General features: G+C 39.5%; 1 protein-coding gene across 2 annotated transcripts in view; it reads right to left on the reverse strand.

The window, feature by feature from the left end:
• FBN1 (fibrillin 1) overlaps positions 1–19,612 on the reverse strand; it is a 204,211-nt gene that overhangs the window by 89,206 nt on the left and 95,393 nt on the right. For both annotated transcript variants that reach the window (XM_019533627.1, XM_019533626.1), the window contains 9 exons: positions 14,865–14,987; positions 12,614–12,766; positions 10,862–10,915; positions 9,390–9,512; positions 7,912–8,037; positions 6,621–6,740; positions 5,883–6,020; positions 3,648–3,698; positions 626–751 (listed from right to left, as the gene is read on the reverse strand). In XM_019533627.1, coding sequence (XP_019389172.1) covers positions 626–751; positions 3,648–3,698; positions 5,883–6,020; positions 6,621–6,740; positions 7,912–8,037; positions 9,390–9,512; positions 10,862–10,915; positions 12,614–12,766; positions 14,865–14,987 — 1,014 coding nt within the window. The remainder of the gene's footprint in view (positions 1–625; positions 752–3,647; positions 3,699–5,882; positions 6,021–6,620; positions 6,741–7,911; positions 8,038–9,389; positions 9,513–10,861; positions 10,916–12,613; positions 12,767–14,864; positions 14,988–19,612) is intronic.

Below are 19,612 nucleotides of genomic sequence, written 5' to 3' on the forward strand. Positions count from 1 at the left end.
TATGGTCTAGCATTTAAGATTGATTTTGGATTAGGGAGGGGGTTGTAGCTCTGCTACAACCTATGCTTTTGTCATTCAGTATTAAAAGGTTAAGCATTTATTATTAAAATTGGTAAATATTCTCTGAATGGAAGATAAGCAGTACTTAAAATCAATATATTCTGCTGTATGCCACAAACAAATGCTGCATAGATATACAGCAGCTTTATAGGCCTCATCAAACTGAGACGTACATTAACCCTGGCTTGGAAGGACTATCTTTAAAGACAAACATTATTAGTCTCAAGTTGAGGCTGCCAATAAAAGATGTCAAGTTGCATCAGGTTTGCTGATAGGTGTTAAGATACCATCTCTCTACTAGGATTTGGGTCAATGCTTCTGTGGCATTTTACATGGTCACCAAATGGTAAAATGCTTTTGCAACTGAACTATATTTGAACTGGCAATTTAAAATTGAATGGCTTTGCCTCCCATTACTGACCCATTTTTAAAACTGCCCTGAATAAATTTTATTTTCCTTTTCACAAGTGGGGGCTGCAAATCTTTGTTTGTCATATAGAGATTTGGTTGGCCTTCCCCTACCTCCCCAACAACATTAAAAGAACTGTAACAGCTCAATACCTACCATGACACATCCGTCCAGAAGCATCTAAAGTCATTCCATAGGGGCACTGACAAACAAAGGATCCCACGGTATTGACACACTGCCCATTGGTACATACTCCAGGAAACACCTCACATTCATTGACATCTGTTTAAAAAAAATCATTAAAACAAAGAACATACATAAATTACAGGAATATGATGGTTCCAACATTTGTGTTTTAGGGCAGGTCACACAAAATATCAGCAGCTTCCAGAGTTTGGCAAAACTCCAAATTCTTGGGTTTTGCTAAGCAAGTCAGACAAAACTAATTAATTACAGCAAACTGCAAATGATTAAAGGTATTAAGCATTGTTATTGTGTAGCTGATGTGCCTATTGAAAACTGGGTCATAAATACAAAATTAGGTAACTGACAAAGATGCTCCATTGCACATTCATTGTTTGCCAGATTTTTTAGAAGTATTGAGGTGCTGACAGATGCGGACAACTGCCTACTGAGATTTTCAAAAGCACTGAGGTGCCTGCTTCTCATTGGGTGCATACACACAAGCTCTTTACTGAGGAGTTGACTAATTAGCTCTTCAGTAAAGCATCACCATCTACACGTGTGCCAATACTAGGGAGGAGTAAATTAATTAATTAAAACATAAGACAGTATTGTCAGGGACAGTACTATGTTACAGCAGAGTCCTTTACTGTGCAGAAAAGCATGTGTGGATGGTGACTGGGACCTCAGCAGCTTGAGCCAGGCAGACCAGCACCAGGCTGGCAGCAGGCTTGCGAGGGGTCAGCCACATGGCTCCACAGTTTTGACACTATCATGCCACAGCCAGCCCCTCCACTGCTCAAAGCTGCCACCTGGAGCCCAGGGCTGACCCGTAAGCCCGCTGCCAGCCTGAAGCTCCTCTACCCTGGTGGCACATGAAGTCACTGGGCCCGGGAACAGCTGACTCTGGCACAAATTGAACTGAAGTTTATTGAGCTGCATTAATAGCTTGTGTATATGCACTCATTAAGGATGTAAATATGTGAAAACCCAATATGCATCTCAGCATCTTTCAGCACCTAAACAGTAAGAATCTGACCCTATGCCCTTTAATAAGTTCCTCAATATATCCATAGGAAGCTTATATTTTATCTTGTTTACATAAACATATCCTGAATGTATTTTTAAGCAGTAAACTTGGCACTGTGTTGTATGATTAGGAAGATAAACTCAACCAGCTGAAGGTGATTGAATACAAATAAATTATTAGCAGTATCAAGACACTGGCCTTGCTGAAAAAGGCAAATGTTTCATATAATAGCACTTAAGCATTTTTATTGAAATTTGTCTCAGAAATTATATTACAGTCCAAGGTTGAGTATGAAAAGTTTAAGGAGTGGAAACAGGTTGTTAAAACAGAATGTTTCTTGAACAACGTAGCTGCATCCCACGACTGAGGACAGATACGAGGAGATAGTAGCTCAGATTTGTTAGGCATATGGAATAAAATTCCTCCAGTTTGTGTAGGTGTGTTTTGGTGGAGAGGGGTCAGGTGGGAAGAGATACCGTTATGGAGCCTCTTCACAGGTCCATGGCTTACCCATAGACTAGAGGCGATTGCCAGATTCACTCATGTTATTTCCCTGAAAAGCCTGTTTTAGTTTTCAGTCTTGGAGGGGAAGGCTGAATGTCACCTTTTGGGAAGTAGACATTATCATTTGACCCCTTCCCCAATACCCTAGTAAATTTCTTGGAGCTTGTCCTTGAGTTCTTTGTTCTGGTAAGTGCTTAAATTCATAGAAGCCTAAAATGCTACTTCAACACACAAAGAGGATGTATAACTAGTTTAAGAAAATTGGGGCTCCCATGGCCCATTGGCCTGAGAAGGATTAAAGCATGTAATGGTTATAAACTGAAGTACTGTTACAGGAAATGCTGCAAATATTGCATCTACATCTTAGAATCCTTACAGTGTTGAAAATGTCCTACGCCTTTCCTGGTGGATAGATATAGGTGGGGCCACCATTTTTTGCCCTTTTCTTTCAATTACACAGTCCAGAAAGTGTGGCTGAGGTCAGATAAGTTACGTACACTGGGTCTGCAGTACTGATGTGCCAAGGTATTCAGTCAGATTTGGAAAGCAAAGAATGTGTGTGGGGGTGTTCCTCTTTGTTTGCTTTTCTTTTTGTTAAAGAAAAAAGAGTGCTTCTTTATAGAAGCCACATCTGGGAATCATTTGTTTTTTAAAATATTTTAACTGCAGTGTCATGTCAGATTGTGTCAGTCATGATGACCTACAACAGTTTGAGATGCTGAGATGATGCATATATGGGAATATACCGTGCTTTGGCAGGGGTCCAAATCAACCCAAACAGAGAAAGAAAGAGAGATTTGGGGTTATAGCTTCTCATTGTGTAATGTGACCAACTCACACATCACAACAAAAAACATATTTTAAAAAGCAGCTCTTTCTTTAATTAGCATTTTAGCGTGGTCTGACACCAATTCCATGCACAACAAGAAACACTTATGCTTTGAATTACATCCAATTTTACACAGTGCAAAATGTGAAGCCTAACCTTACAAATGGTAACAAAAGAGAAGTATATTATTTATATATTTTCATTTCTCTCTTTTTAAAAATTATAACATATTCTTATGCATTCATGAAAGGTTAAAATGATTATATCCAACTGTTATGTCATAATGCTACAGTTCTGTAATTATGGATGCATTTTCATACATTTTTGACGTAGTGAATTGCTGAACAATAAATGGCAACTGTTTGATAAAGCAGAGCCAGCTCCATACAGTACTACAGCTTATATCATAAAAAGAGTGAGATCAGAGTTAAACTGAATGACAATGGTCTACTCCACTGGACTTCAAGAACGCATTCTAAAACCAGTGAGAACAAACTTAGTGTAATTCTCATGACGTCAACAAAGAATTTGACTTGGGATTCTTACCATGGTAAATTGACAGTACTAAACCAAAACACCAACTTTTTTTAAAAATCAGAATGTGATTAGTGTTTCAAAGCAACAATAAATACCTTCACACAATGTTCCCCTTATTCTTGAATGTCCTTTTGGGCAGATTGGGTCTATAACAAAACAAATAAAATGTGAACTGTTTACAATACCATAATCCAGAGTTTGCTGCGGTGACCTATTTTAATTAGCTAAAAAGAAGATGTGAAATCTGAACTTTATAGGAAGTGTTTTGTCAGGTAATAAAAGCATATAACGGAATAACTAACTAAACAATAGAATGCATCCACATACCTGCTTACATCCTCTCTCAGTTCTAATGTATCCAAGTTACACAAACAAATTAACAGTGGGTTAAATAACTCCAATGCCATTCATAGCAACTTAATTATATTAAATTATTATTGTTCTGAAGTCACAGCCATTGCAGCCACTGAGTCCTTAGTGGCTAACTTGATTTATCAGAAATTTCCACCAGTGGGAATGAATTTCTTGGAGATGGAGCAGTGCAGGCATTCAGCCTGCAGCCACACCCTCTCCCCTGCTTCCTGTGCCTTCCAGAGACTATGGTGATCCCATCTGAGGAAAGCGTGGGGAGCAGGTTGGGGGAAGAGAAAGGGAGTGGTGACTGCTGCTTTTCTCCCTTTCTGAACCTGTCTGGGGAAGAAAGGGAGCAACAGGGCAAAGTTCCCAGCTGCTTCTAACTCTGGGGACTCTGGTATGAGGACTGGGCAGAGGGCTTGTGGCACTGCTGCCTCCACTCAGCTTCCAGTGCCTGAGCAAGGGGAGAGGGCAAAGGTGCCTGCCTGCTTCTCACACTGGAGACCTCAGCATATGACGAGCCAGTGGGGAGCAGATGGTGGCTGCTCTTCCTTTCTCCTCCTGGTTTATGGAAGCAGATGGAGACCAGGGTGACCTCAGTCTTGGGAAGGCACAGGAATCTTTCCCCTGGTTCCAATCCTCCTGGTCTCTGAAGTGTACAAACATACATTCCCTCCTCCTCCTCCCCAAAAGAAACTCTCCCAGGAGGACTTCTACCTGGTTTGAGCTGGCTTGTTTTTCTCCCGCAACTGCCATTTTTGGTCCTGGAGAAAGAACTTGAACATGTACAGACATGTACAGAATGGGGATTCTCCTGGTAGAAAATTAATGTTTGTATATAGTGGGCACATTTACATGTGAAATTAAGGTGAAAAAATAAGCTTCAGTACATATTATGATGGAGCCTATTGTTCCCTGGTCTCTATGTGCAGCTGGGACCGCAGCACGTTGAGCTGGGTCAGAGCAGGGGTTGTCACCCGGGGCTGCTCTAACCTGGCTCAATGTGCTGTGGAAGGACTGGCTGAGGCATGAGGATGCTCTACTGTGGGGCTAGCTAGCAGGGTCTAAAGAGTGCCACCACAGCATAGCACTTGTATTTGCAAATTCTACCCTGAGGAGGACTTACTAAATTTCCTGCAACCTAACAGGGCTGTACGTGTAGACATTGAAACTTTACTGGGGACCTAATTAGGCATCACCATAAATGTCTCATGTAGATGTGCCCAGCCAGTGTTAAGTTTCCAGTATCATTAATTTTGACAAATGCAGTAGTGATACAAGATATACCAAATGACAGATTATAGGTGTGGTCAATTGCTATAAATCTAATTTCAAAATATATTTACCATAAGATCAAAATACAGAAATGTATATATAGCACTAAATTCTAAACTTTTATCATGTTCCTTTTCCATGCCAACTAAGAAAACAATAACTGTAACGCACTAGCTAATGTCATTTGACCTATGATTTTGCTGCTATGGAAGTGTCACTGGCTTTGTTCAAAACACAATTGGATGGAATTTGCAAAAGTCCTGAGAACTGGTGATCTTTGCTAGAAAAGCTTTTCACTGACCACTTGCAATTTATTTTGTATTGTGATAGGTTAAAGGGCAAGCAAGATACAGCCAGTGGCAAAATTACCTCCTCCCAGCCCCACTGATCACACCTCCACTAAATAAAATTTGTATGGGGCTAATATTGGGTATTAGAAATTAAGACCATGCCTGCTACCCGATGTGATGTGGCTAAGATGGTTCACTAGGTTTGTATGAGACATCCAGTGAGTAAAACAAGTGCTGGATAGTTTTAAAAATCTAAACAATTGTCCTTTTTGTGGATTTAATCCAAATGACTGAAATGCCAAAGCAATTAGTCCTTCAGATAAAAATAGGAAGCGGATGTACTGATATGGTCTCATAAGGTCCTCGTCCTGTCAGTTATGATGATACATGAGAATAAATCAATGGTCTTACCTCGTTCACAGGGTGTACATGGGCTACCCCAAGCAGCACCCAGTGAAGAACAGCACTGGGATTTGAGAGTTGCTCCATTGATATTTATTTCACATCTCCCATCCACTATACTCTGCCAGCAGGTGCCTTTAACAGTTTCTGTTGAGGGGAAAAAAACAGGATATCACCATGCAAAATGCTTAGCACTGGGAGAGTTCTCATTCCCCTGCTGCTTGCTGCTCAGAGTAGTAAGACAGTTTAAGTGGGAGAAGTAGTAATTTATTGCCATTATATATCAGCAGTATATTACCATCTCCCAGGACCACATATTTCACTCACAGAGCCATAGTGTCATTCAGGATTATTCTTGGGGTGGTCCAACTGACACACCACTGCTGTTTAGACTACACCTCAAGTTCAAACCCAGCCCTTTCTCAAGATTAAGTTTTCATAAGAAGGTGCGCCTTGTATCAGACAAGCATCATTTTGAAGAGATGGCTTATGTGCCTATATGCTTGTTACAAAATCTCTCACCTCTCTCTCAAATCTGAAATGAAAGCACATTGTGTTCCCACCCAACAGCTAAAGTAATTTTTTACGTACCCACAGTAATGGCGAAAAGAAATATTTTCTTAACATTTTCTACTGAACTTATCTGTCCAAGTTATTTTTAAATGCTTTCTGGACTCAGTATACAGTATTTGTATGTCACTGGAAATTTTCAACCGATGAACATATAATGTTTAAATGAATAAATACCTATGCAGATGGTTCTTGTTGTATCCAAAGTACTTTCAGGGGAACATTCACAAGCAAAAGAGCTAAGTGTATTTTTGCATACTCCATTAACACATGGGTTAGACTCGCATTCATCAATATCTAGAAGAAGAACACTCTCATTAGTGGCAGTAGCTGCTAGCAAGACTTCAGAAAGCCTCCTTCAGTTTGGTTAAAAGTAAAAGGTATCTTGCCATGTGACAAGATATTCTCGCTATTCTGTTTTTCAGCTATGGAGCTCTTCATAGAGGACTGGTCAAATACATGGCCAAAAGATGTACTAACACATCTCCCTAGTATGGTTTCCTAGAATTACAGGAATGCCCAGTACTGCTACAGAACCTTGTTTTCTAGGGAGATCCAGCTGTTGTCTGGTTTTCCAGTTAAGCTGGTCAAGTGATTTGGCCATACATTTAGCCAGCGACTCAAATGGATTTAAAATTAAGACTTTTTATTCTTCACACAAACCCACATATACAGTCTTTTACAAAACAATTGTACTTTATCTATACTAGCACTTCCCCACTATTGCCAAAAACACTGGCACAGTGGCCCTGGCAGCAGCAACTGAGGAAATGTTAGTTCACATCAAGTGGAAGTGTTTTTTCCACCAGGTTTCTAACTCTTGTATGTGGTAGCCTTGAGAGCTGCAAGGTGGCTAACTCTTTATGTGGTAGCCTAGCCTCACATCCATTGTTTCCCTTTTATTTCTAGACTTCACATTCTTTGTCTTCTTCAGTGTTTCAGACATGCCTGGCAATACCTGAGATTTCCTTAAGACAATTTATAAAACCATGAACTGTTGATATCACTTTCTTTTCACATAGCTAATGATTAAATAAATAGTATGAGAAGTTTTCTTATATAAATCCATCTGCATGGCAAAATTTAAAGTCCTATCCCTGATTTTTTGTCAGAATATAAAAACTTACATATTTTTTCTTAATACAGTATTTTTAATATTCATAAACAAAAGTATAATATCTCGCCAATCTCCCTACCGTTCTCAGTAAATGACTCTAGAGTAAATCTGTGTCTCATTTGGATTGGAAATTTCACTAGACTTTAAGCTTTGGTTGACTGAATATAAACTAAGTACGTTTTAAGCTTCAAGATTAAATGCAACCATTCTGCTTTGCCTCAACTGGAATTTATATCAGCTGCTAACAAATAACACTGTATATGATACAAGCTAAACAGACTCCAGTAACATGGTGAAAAGTTTTAAACTGAAATTAAAATAGCTTGAATGTAATGGGGTGTTATCAATTACCTTCACATGTTTTTTGATCAGGCTTGTAAATAAATCCTTTGGGACAGGTGCAGGTGAAACTTCCAGGGGTATTTCTGCATTGCCCATTGTCACAAAGCAGTAGGTTCGATGCACATTCATCAATGTCTGCAATGAAAATTAAGAGAAAAAAGACACCCTTGACAAGAGCCCTTTCCAAGAAGCCACATTTCATTATGACTGATCTTTATGTGTGTGTATTTGTGTGTGGTGGGGGATAGAGGAAGTAGGGTAAAAGAGAGGGAGAGGGAGAAAGAGACAGATATGTCTTTCAAAACCTTTGAAAAATGTTGGATATTTCTTTCTAATTTTAGAAGCAAGGCCTCTGAATTTATTTCAGGTAAAAATGCCCACTCCAAATAAAGTTACAGTAGTATTATAAAGTATAATAATGAAATATCCTTTTACCATTACTAATGATGACTGGCATAAAAATAAAGGTAACAATAACAGATTCATTCATTTAAATGATGCATACACCTTCTAGAGAAAACTGAATACTTACTGTTTTCAAATTGGAAAAATTTGAAAACCCTTTCAAATGTTGTTGATCCCTTACCTGCATTCTGTTGTTCTGTTTATTCTACTAGAAATTTTCTTCAAAATTTCTCACTGTTCACATTACCAATGAAGCAATGCCACTGGTGGCAGAAACTGTGATAAGCACAAGTTCAAATGGGCTGCTGCTAAATCACCATATCACATCTAAGTGAGACTAAAAGTGGTTAAAGATGTCAGCTTCCATCCTACACTTGCAGCAGTGGTGAAAAATCTGAGTGAAAATACTAGTGTGGACATGATTTCTGGGAAACCAAATTGCAAGACCTCTTAAGGAGACCTTTGGATAAATTTTGGTCACTGGAGAAAAGCTGCAAGAAGATGGCAAAGGGCCATGAATGACAGGTGAACATTAGGAAGATGCAAAGACCAGCCGGGAATATTTGGATGCGTCAGACAAACCTCAAAATGTGTTGAGAGAAGTTGGGAAGACAGAGAGGGTCAGAGCAGCAGATGGGAACTACGGAAGTGTTAGAAAAGACAGGGAGATTTGAGTAAAGCAAAATCTCTGGGATACTTCACAGGAGTCCAGAAAAAGTTGAGAGACAGGAGCAAAGGGAGCATTAGAAAGGAATAGGAAACAGCTGTGATGAAGCATGAATATGCACTGGCCTAATAACTGGGTGGGCTTGGGGAGCAGCTAGAAAGGTCACAGATGAGTTGGGGAGGAGATAAATGATACTATAACTAGTAGGCAAATGATCTAGGATATGAAACATGTTGGAGGACAGGAAGACCATTAAAGAGCCCAGAAATGAAGACAGAAGGATTAAGAATAAACAACAGCACATCCAAAATATTAAATTTTGATTTCTGAAGTTTCTCTTCCTTACCTCAGAGAGAAAGACAAACATCAAAATTTAATATGGAACTTTTAATAGGGAAAATGAGATATTTCATACCCAGGCAATTTTTTCCACTTGAATCCACTTCATATCCAAGATTACATCTGCATTTGTATGTTCCGTGCAGATTCTCACATTCTCCATTGGGGCAGAGTGCAAGATCCAAACATTCATTAATATCTACACAGATGCAGAAAGTTAACAATCAGTGTTTTTCTTTTGGAATATCACATTCACTGAACTAGACAAGATCATTCTTTTTAATAGCAAGTTTCCACAATTTTTCCCATGATGAATTTTCAGTTAGTAACTCCTGTGAAAACACTACCCCTGAAGAATGAAGAGCATCCCCATTATGGTGGCTAAATTCCAGCACTAACCCAAAGGTGTCTGTGAATCCTGCAATGGCAGACACAAGCTGGAGATTTCTTGAGAATCCTTACATGAGGACTGGGGGAATGAGGATCTCACACCTAAAAACATTCAGTGCTAATAATCACTGAGTTTCTGTGATTATTATAACTTTCCAGTAGGCCTGTGCTTAAATAGTTTTTATTGATTTTTTCCAGCAGAACACTAATGCACTTCCTGCTTTCAGCTGAAAGCAGCCTCAGTAGGCTCAGCTGTGAACACTGGTTACAGATGAAAGGCTTTGCAAGATCTGGCTCTAGCATTTTTAACACTTCGAAGGGAAGTGCAAGAACCAACTAAACTCTGGTCAATCCTGATGAATTATGACACTATTAAAATGAAGTCACTGTGAATTATGAACAGCTGAAGACACTTTGTTTCTTATTTTACTCCAGAACATGGCATGTGCCAACTGTCTAATGCGGGATAACCTGGGAGTAAGAGGGATCATTAGAGAGCAATTCAACAGCTTAAAGACTATTTTCATCATTTTTTCACAGTTGGTCTTTCACATCATAGATATGGTACTCAAAATGATGACTTTTTTTTCTCAAGGCAGTTAACTGAAGAGCAATTTACAACCTGATCTGAATCTAGGTTGGATAAGCAAGTTTTTATCTCAACACATTCTCCCTATTTTCAACAAGGCATAAGATATTTTAGCAGTGGTTGGTGTCACCAGGCCTGTTCAAACTTTTGTAATTAAGTTCACCATCAGTGTGGCACTACTACTTATCTTCCCACCATCCTTTGTGACTGAGATAAAAATAGCTAAGTAAGAAAGCAGGCCATTAGCACATCATGGCTTGCTAACTCAGTATAGATCCAGGGTTGTGTTCTCTATTATAATAATAATCTTTTACAAATCTTCTTTTTCCAAAAACTGCATAAAAAAGCCTGATAAGAGTGAGCGCTTACACTTAGGCTGTCATATTGCTGAAATGGTATGCTCTCTTGAGTTAAACCTAGGCACATTTCTTTGAACAGGATGAAAAAAAGCATACTATTTCCCAGTGTCCTTCTCTCCAGAGTGTAGTAGTACAGCATCACATTCACACACCATCTCCCACATTTGTAGCCTGAATGTCTTTGGTCATAACCATGTCATGCATTCTTACCAGCTCCTGTTGCAGTCAGGCCTGGTCCACTGCTGCACAAAGCCTGGTATTCAGCTGAAAAATATTTAAAATATTTACTCTGATTCTTTTTAGGTTAAGTTCTTTAAAAATCATCTTACAAAAGCAGGTTCATTATCTCCTTGTAGTAATACAACTGTCCATCATGCTAAAAATGTCATTACTCTAAAACTTTAAAACATGAAGCTATTTTAGCTGGATCATTCAAATTCCATGTGCAATTTAGCCAGACAGGTCTGGGCACATTTTTCCACAAATCCAGGCCATAATGGTGACATGGGCATTTAACTAGAATATAGACATGCAGAATAATTCTGTGGGAACTCACAGAAAATTGAGCCTCTCATTCATTTTTATAAGGAAGTCCGTCTCATAAGCATCCTTTTGGGTCAATGTGTGAAGAGCTTCTGAGCAAATTATCTGAGCTACAGCCAGAGACAACCTCCTACTTTCAAAAGTTCTTCAGTTCTTGCTACATTTTTTTCCCTGAACAATTCCCTCCTCTCCTCCACTCAAAACTGAAGATGTTCTATGTACTCTTTCTTTCTGAGTTGGCATCTTTAACAGTAGAAAAGGTAGGCAAAACAGCTTGGAAAAACATCTCAGTGCTCTGTTAAATTAATTCAAATATAAAACAGAAGTTCATGGCATTGTGTCCTATACTTACAATAGTTATTGACTGTTTTGGGCAGTAAGAAGAGAGCATACTGATTCCAACAGCTGCTGCTGGAAAGGCTTTTTCATGCTCTGATAAAGTTCTAATGTTTTGTTGCTATTCTAGCTAACGAGACCCACTGCAAAATAGTGACCAGCAAGTGTGTGTTGAAGATCATACATCAGGTAAATTAACCTGATTTGTTTCAACTGGTTACATGTCTCTAGCCCTTTTCATGAAGTTGCCAATTAAAACAAAGACACACTCCTTCCCTCCAAAGCTATTTCCATGCTATGCATCATCCAGAACATTTTTTTGATTACAATCATAATTTCATAGACATGAAGGGAACCAATGGATGAACTAGGAGCCCAATTCTGCCAACTGGCTCCATGCAAGTATCACTCATGAGCCACTGTCTTACTTATTGGCTCCGACAGCAGAGCTATGCCAGCACTGCATTCCTTCAAAAAGTGCTTTCCCAGCAGCAGTGCACACAATGAGGAAGACTACAAGGTTGTCAATGCACCATTATGATCCAGGTAAAATAAACAATTTTAGAGGAATCTGATGAAAGGATAAAATATTTTCACCCAGTCTTAATTGACCTTCCATTTCTTTGTGCAAAATCTGAAGGCATGATTTTGACCCCGCAGTTATTTGTGGACACACTTTAGGTAATTTAGATAGTCAAATATCTAAATGCCAGGTGCATTTAATATCTAAACATTTATATGATCTAAACTGTGTCCATAAATAATTTGAGATCAAAGTTATGCCTACAATTAATGAAGTCCACCAAAATGAAAACTGTTGCTTGAAAATCTGTCCTAATTCATGCAGCTACTATGGGCCAAATTCTTGGTGTTAAACATTACTCTTTAAAAATGGTCACTCCTTCCTTTCACATACATGCAGAATAGAAGACTTTTCCAAAAGCGCAGCCACCTGTGTGGTATGCACCTGAGATTACAAAGATTTAGGATATGTAAGAGACTTTGTTTTTTATACAATGCTTTCAGAACTGTTATAAATCTCAACAAAAAGTGTAGGTTGCTACTTATCAAATGTTACACTACCTGAATTTTGGGCAGGACAAGGCTGGCAGGGTTCTCCAAAGGCATAGTCAGTGCTGGCACAACAGCATTCTGATTTAGTAACAGCACCGGTCAGTGCTCTTACACATTGGCCTCTCTTGTATTCACCATAACATGTGCTTCGCATATGTGTATCTAAATACCAAAAAAATCCAACATAATCCTATTGTAGGCACAATAAAATACCATAAATAGATATAGTACTAGATTTCAAATGCTGAATGTCAAAGCTTGAGACATATTACTGAACAGGACCATAAGAAAGACAGCCTATCAAAATATTTTTTTGAAAACTGAATATATGGGCAATTTAGCAACATAATCTTTCATTTCCCTGACTTATTTCACCTGGGTATCTCAAAAAATCTTCAGGTGGCCTGGATTCATAACAGTAGCCAAAGAATCAGGGACCCATAGCTGATGCCTGGATTCCAAAACAATTTTTTCCTTACTGGAAAAGATAATCCTGCCTAAACCATGTTATTTTGGAATATTCTGTTTTGTTCTTAAGTGCATAGGTGGGACTCATTTTGTATCAAATTGCGTGTTTGTTTTCCAAAGTTCATGGTTTGTTCCTTATTCATAGTGGGCCAAATTCAGCACTGGATTAAGTCAAGTGAGTTGGTATACTGTATAATATGAGGATCGGGAAGGAGTGTTCGGCTATGAACTCAACTCCATAGTTTCCACAGTACTTTCTGGTAAGAAAAAAACCCGTAAGAGAAAACCAAAAACACTAAAACCTTTGTTTTAAAGTCGTAATTTCAGGTAAAAGACACAAAAAACCCTGACAGAGATGGTCAAATAATTTCTAATACTAACTAGAAAAAAGGTCAGACAAGGATTCAGCAAACACAAATAAACAAGCCAAGAAGACTACTTCTATGTATAAAATGAAGCATGTCTTTTCCAGATTGGGGATTACACATGAATATGTTAAATCAGTGCAACAGACTCTGAAGTATTTTACAATGGATTAAGAACATAAGGACTGCCATTTACTGGGTCAGACCATAGGTCCATCTAGTCAAGCATCCTGTCTTAGTAGCACAGAGTGGATGCTAACAGGGAGAGTGAACTGGGTATGAATAGCGTTTCTTCTACTGTTCCTCTCTCACTTGCAGCCTCCAGTATTTAAGGTCGAGAAAGTTCTAATTCAGAGGCTGTATATCTAACTCCTGTGCTCAATAGCTATTGATGCCCCTATCCTCCAAGAATTTGTCCAATCCCTTTTTGAATCCGTCAGTTTTCCACAACATCTGGAGGCAATGAGTTCCATACTTTAACTGCACACTGTGTGAAAAAAAACTTCACGTTGCTAGTTTCATTTTGTGATCCCTAGTTCTTAGATAGTGAGAGACAGTAAATCTCTATTTACTTTCTCTTCATCCTTTAATAATATGTACACCATTATCGTATCCCCTCTCTTTTCTGAACTGAACAGGCCTAGTCTCTTTAATCTCTCATATGGAAGCCCATCCATACCACTAATCCTTGTTTCCCTTCTCTTTACCTTCTTTAGTTGAAGTGCAGGGACCAGAAGTGAACACAGTATTCAAGGTGTGGCTGCACCATGGATTTATAAAAGGGCATAATGATGATTTAATTATACTGCAATTGTTCTAGGTCGGGCAAAGAGATAGATTTTTAGTAACCGGAAAAGATTTTATGTCTTGCTTTAAAAAGACTAATATGTTGCTATAGAAGACATTTGCTTACATGAAAATGTTACTCATGAGTGTAATGACAAAACCAAAAAACCTCTTGTTATATACAAAGAATTTCTCTTGAAAAAGGGAAAACCACAATGTGCAAATGGGAGGTACATAGGAACACTAAGAAATGGAAAAGGTATACAAAACATGAAAACGAAATGGGTGCTTGTGCCTGCTGTATATTATTAACAGGTTTGTGTGACTGTTTTAAAATCATGAGGCCAGATTATCAAATGATGAAAACTGATGTAGCTCCATTGACTTCAACACAGCTATGAGAATTTACATCAGCTAAGAATATGATTTGTTTGTTTTAAAAGAGAAAAAAATGGGAGAGAAAGGAAATGGAGCAAAATGAACTATCATAGCTAATGTCATAGAAAAATGTATCCGTTTGCATGGGAGCATCCCCCCCTCTACCTCCAAGTGGTATGTTCAAACTACAAAGAGTCTATCATTCCAGATCGAATGCCTTAGCCTAGTTAACTGCAACTCGCCTCACAATAAGCTTGTCTTACCAACACACACACGTCCATCTAGTCCCACTGCAAGCCCAGGGAAGCATTCACATCTGAAAGACCCATCAGTGTTCACACAGCGCCCGTTCATGCATATTCCAGGTGTCTCGCACTCATCAATGTCTGTAAAAGAACAGAATAAGCTTTATTAGAAATAAAATTAAACAGTTTTCAATGCCTGGCTAAAACTTGCATTTGTACAGCTTCTTTTCAATGTACCCCATAAAAAATAAAAATAAAACAGACTTCACCAAGTGAAATATTAATGCAAATATATTTTTCATTAAAAATAAAAATCCCAACATTAGCTCATTCTATATAGCAGAGAGAGCAAAATTCGGCATTCTCACGATTTTTTCCCTGTTCAAATACCTACATTTTCCTAATATGTTCCCTAGAGATGTGTAATCTAAAATAAGGGTCATTCAGGCAAAAACATAATTAGAGGAAAAAGGAAACTCTGGCTGTTAAGACAAAGGACTTGTGTAGTGTTTGACATGGCATTCCCTTTCTGTATTAACATTTAGTTTTTGCTTTAAGAAAGCAGGCCAGAATGCAAATTAGATCTTTGACCCTTTTGAAGAGCCTTCATGCCTCCCCCACAAGAATATTTCTTCTTTCTGCTGTGAGTTCAGTTTTTGGGAGCACTATTCAATGCTTATAGTCCAAATCCTGCCTGCACATCATGTCCTCTTGGTTATCTGCATGACAATTGTGTTGTATTATACGCTTGTTATAACACATTTCCCTTTTCCATAAACTTTTTAATGGGGAAATTGCACATCAGCCTTGTAAGGAATTTTTTAATGATCTTAGTGCTGTACAACTGCTAAGAACAAGCTACCAACTTTGTCCAACAATAGCACATGGAACAATAAGCGCCACAGCAATGAAACAAAAGGACGAAAGCTATTAATATTAGATGGTTTCAGGAAAATGTCCAATTAGTCAAACGTTTTTATAGACTGTGTACACTGCGAGGAATGACAGCATTTTCTTGACACAGGGAACATGCTATTTTGTGTAGGCAGCGACTAAGAGGGAAATGTTTTAATATATTGTTTGGAAGCACGTGAAACATTTGCAAAATAATCACTTCATGACAGCTCTCCTTAATGTATACAACAGACAGCATGTGCGACAATTTCCTATTTTCTGACCTTAAAAGGGCAAATTGGGAGTGAAACACCTCTGTGTTTTACTTAGTTTGTGTTGTTTGGCATGGAACATAACTTTTATGATCCAAAATTCCTTGTTCAAATTGTATTTTAAAATAGAAGTTCTATTAAAGTACACAGGCCAAATTCATTTCACTTTAGCCTACCACCTTTTATTCTGGTTCAGACAAATGGACAAATTGTGAATGCTTTTCCTATTTTTTACTCAGTCCTTCCCCAGATAGTACTCTGACTGAGTTTGCTTTAAGAGCTGAGTTAGATTTCAGAATTTGGCTATACTGTGACAGTGGTGAGGACCAAATTCCTAATTCTTCAGGAATATACACGTTCTGTGAAGAACTGGTGCAAGAGCTCTTTCAAAGACAGAAGTGAACAAGCTCAAACATGTATATTTCCTCCTTAAATTTCAAAACATTTATTAAACTCATCAAGATAGTAAAGGTTGGAATATGTAACATTTTTTCCTGTAAAACTCAAAGCACTGTACCAAAGTGGAAACATCATCATTTTGGAGAGGACAGAAAGTTAGGGTATGGTGGCACCTAGTTCAGAGAGGTATGAGTTTATGCAGGCAACTCAGTCAGATGCTGAAACATTTTACAGAGGGAGAAACTGAGGAATAGAAAAACAAAGTAATTTTGCCCAGTCATGACATTTTAAGTGACATCCTGGCACATCCCTGACTTAAAAGGGGCCATGACTTCACAACGGTAGAGGCAGGCACAGAACCTAAGATTCTGCTTACTGGACTTTGAAGCCTTCTTTAGTAGTAGGCTATATTTTGACAACCCAGATGAGTGCCAACTTTCCTGCACATAACTAGCCAGTGAACCTCAGCCTTGTTCTGAAAAAGCCATCAACCAAATTAATTCTCTGGTCTAATCCATCTTTGCCCTGTCTTCTTCAACTGCTAATTAATGCCAACTATAATGGCCTTTTTTGGATGGGTATCCTAGTATCCCTAAATTTTTTAACTGAAGATATCAGATTTATCAGGCTACTGAAAAGCCACTTTCAGTAATTGCTAATTTGAGCAAAATGTTTTATCTGAATAAAACAAGCTCAGAATCTACCCGGTCTCTCCCTGCCAGTCCCTTATTCGTATTTATAGAAATCTGACAGCAAATCAGACAAGGGACGCTGTAATGGTTAATACATTTAACCTGCCTTATATTACAGGGAGCATACAAAACTATGGTATAACATTCCTTTTTGGAATATTTTTTTCATAAAGCCTGAGTGGAAATTTTCATAACCAGCCAAGTATATGCCCCATATTCATACTTGCATAAATGCCAGTTTTATGGAACTAAGAGTCAATTTCAGTATCGTTAATGAGAAGTTAGAAAGTCTTCTTAAGGCACCCATGCTTGAAATCTCAATAACAAATGAGACCCTTAGAAAAGTATTGCTGCATATATGGCAGACCTGATAGTCTTTTGTTGGTCCGCAAAAAATTTGGCACAAGCACATGTGTGATTTCATACCAAAACTGCCTGGTTACCTGGCCACCTTGTTGCATAACTGTTGGTTTGTGCGCACATATACCCAACCTGTATGTACAAAAGCAATACAAGAATGTGAAATCTGGGGCCAAACTCTTGGATGGTATACACTGATGTACCATTATTGCCTTTTCCAGAGCTGAATACATATACATCAGAAGAAAAAAAAACTGGCCTTAACCATAGCTCACAGTGTACACGGCTGAGAGATTGCAGTCCCACAGCTGACAGGACTCAGAGCCCCAGCTGTGCCCAACATACAGCCAGTACTTTGGGTCACCTATTTGCCAGTGTAGGGGGAGCCCAGGATAGTGATCCCAGGCTCCCCCTGTACTGGCAACAAGGTGCAATAGGATATAACGTGTGATCCCACAATCATGCGTGACATGGCAAGAAGTGCAACTGTGTGGATCCCATACTAGATCCTGTTGTACCTTTACCTGAACGTGCAGAGGGGACCTTAAGGTTATATGAAACTAGCATTTAAGTATGAATATGGGGCATATATTTGACTGTGGGTGAAAAATTCCACTCAAGCTTTATGAAAAAATGCCAGAAAGGAAAGTTACACCACATATAAGCATAAGCATAAACAATACTTAAATGTACATGTACGTGTACATTTGTGAGTGCTAAAAATTCATGTTTAATGATTTTTTCTGTGGGTTTTATGTACCTATACAGTTATTAATGTACTGATGACATTTTTTTTTAGAGAACTTTGTTTATTATATTTTGAGAATCCATGGGCGCATCCACACATGCAAACACATGCGCTTGCAGCAGCTCACATAGAAGCAGTGCAAATTTGAGCAGGGGCTTTTTGCCTCAGCGCACATGCTCAGACATGCATGTTGTTGTGGAGCAAATTGTGCAACTTGGGGCAAAATAACTCTGTCTGGCTCCCCCCAAATCTGCAGCCAGGGAGAGCTACAGCCTGGGGCTACCTGTGCTGTCTCCAGCACTATAAAAAGTTGCCCTGTCCTGGCCCCAGCAGTAAAAAAAAAAAAAAACACCCTGGCAAGTAGCTTAGGGCTACTGGCTCTCAGGAGCTTCTGGGACCTGGCCAACTGGTACCTGGGGACACTACCCCTTGTGCCAGCTTGACTGCTGAAGCAACCCTGAGAGTTCCCTGCCCCCTCTATCCACTGCAGCAGTCTGCAATGGGGGCTGCTGCCTGGCTGTGACCTGCTGTGAACCTGCCAGACCCAAATGGGGACTGCACAGCCAGTGAACTGTGGTTGCAGGATTGGCCTCTGCGTGGCACTACTACCACATATGCCCCTCGCCTTTCCATCTGGGCAGCTATCACCCAAAATATGTTCCGGGTGTGGTGGCCTGCTTTGAACTGTCAAAGCATGTCCTCCTGGCCCCATTTGGCCAGGATGTCAGCCACAGCCAGCTGGGTCCAAGGTGCCAGCTCCGAGCAGGCAGGGTCCTGCCACTGACCTCCCTAGCAGGAATTCTGGTGTTCCCTATTGGAAAACTGAAAAATCCCTGATAAAAAAAAATCCCAGAGTCACTCTGTAAAATACCCCCAAATCCATGTTCCTCCACAAGTAAAACACAAGACCTCTGTAAGGAGAGCAAGAGAGTGAGAGAGAGAGAGCGCGAGCGATCAGTTGGACAATGTTTTATTGATATATCTACATTGTTAAAGCATGTCTCTTATCATAATAATAACGTGAACTCTAAATATATGTTTCATGAATTCATGAACATGTATTTTACTGCCCTCCCACAGGCCCAATGGCTGCCCAACAAGGGATTCGCCCCCCCAGTAGGGGGTTCGGCCCCCACACAAGGGCTACAGCCCCCCAACAGGGGATTCAGCCCCCACACAAGGGGTACAGCCCCCCAACAGTGGCCAAATGGCCCCTGGAGGGGCCACCACCCCCACGCAAGGCCCACATGCCCCACCCCAGCCCCCCCGATTACTGCCCCACCTGGTCCCATCCCCCACCAGCTGCTGCAGCACTTGAAAAGATTTGTTGGGCCTGGTCTGGCTCAAAGCCTTAGTCCACGTGTGGTCCCAAACCAGACATGTCGCAAGAGCCCAGTATCC

Source organism: Crocodylus porosus, unplaced genomic scaffold (genome assembly GCF_001723895.1).
Source record: "Crocodylus porosus isolate Cpor-Errol unplaced genomic scaffold, CroPor_comp1, whole genome shotgun sequence".
Taxonomy (NCBI): Eukaryota; Metazoa; Chordata; order Crocodylia; family Crocodylidae; genus Crocodylus; species Crocodylus porosus.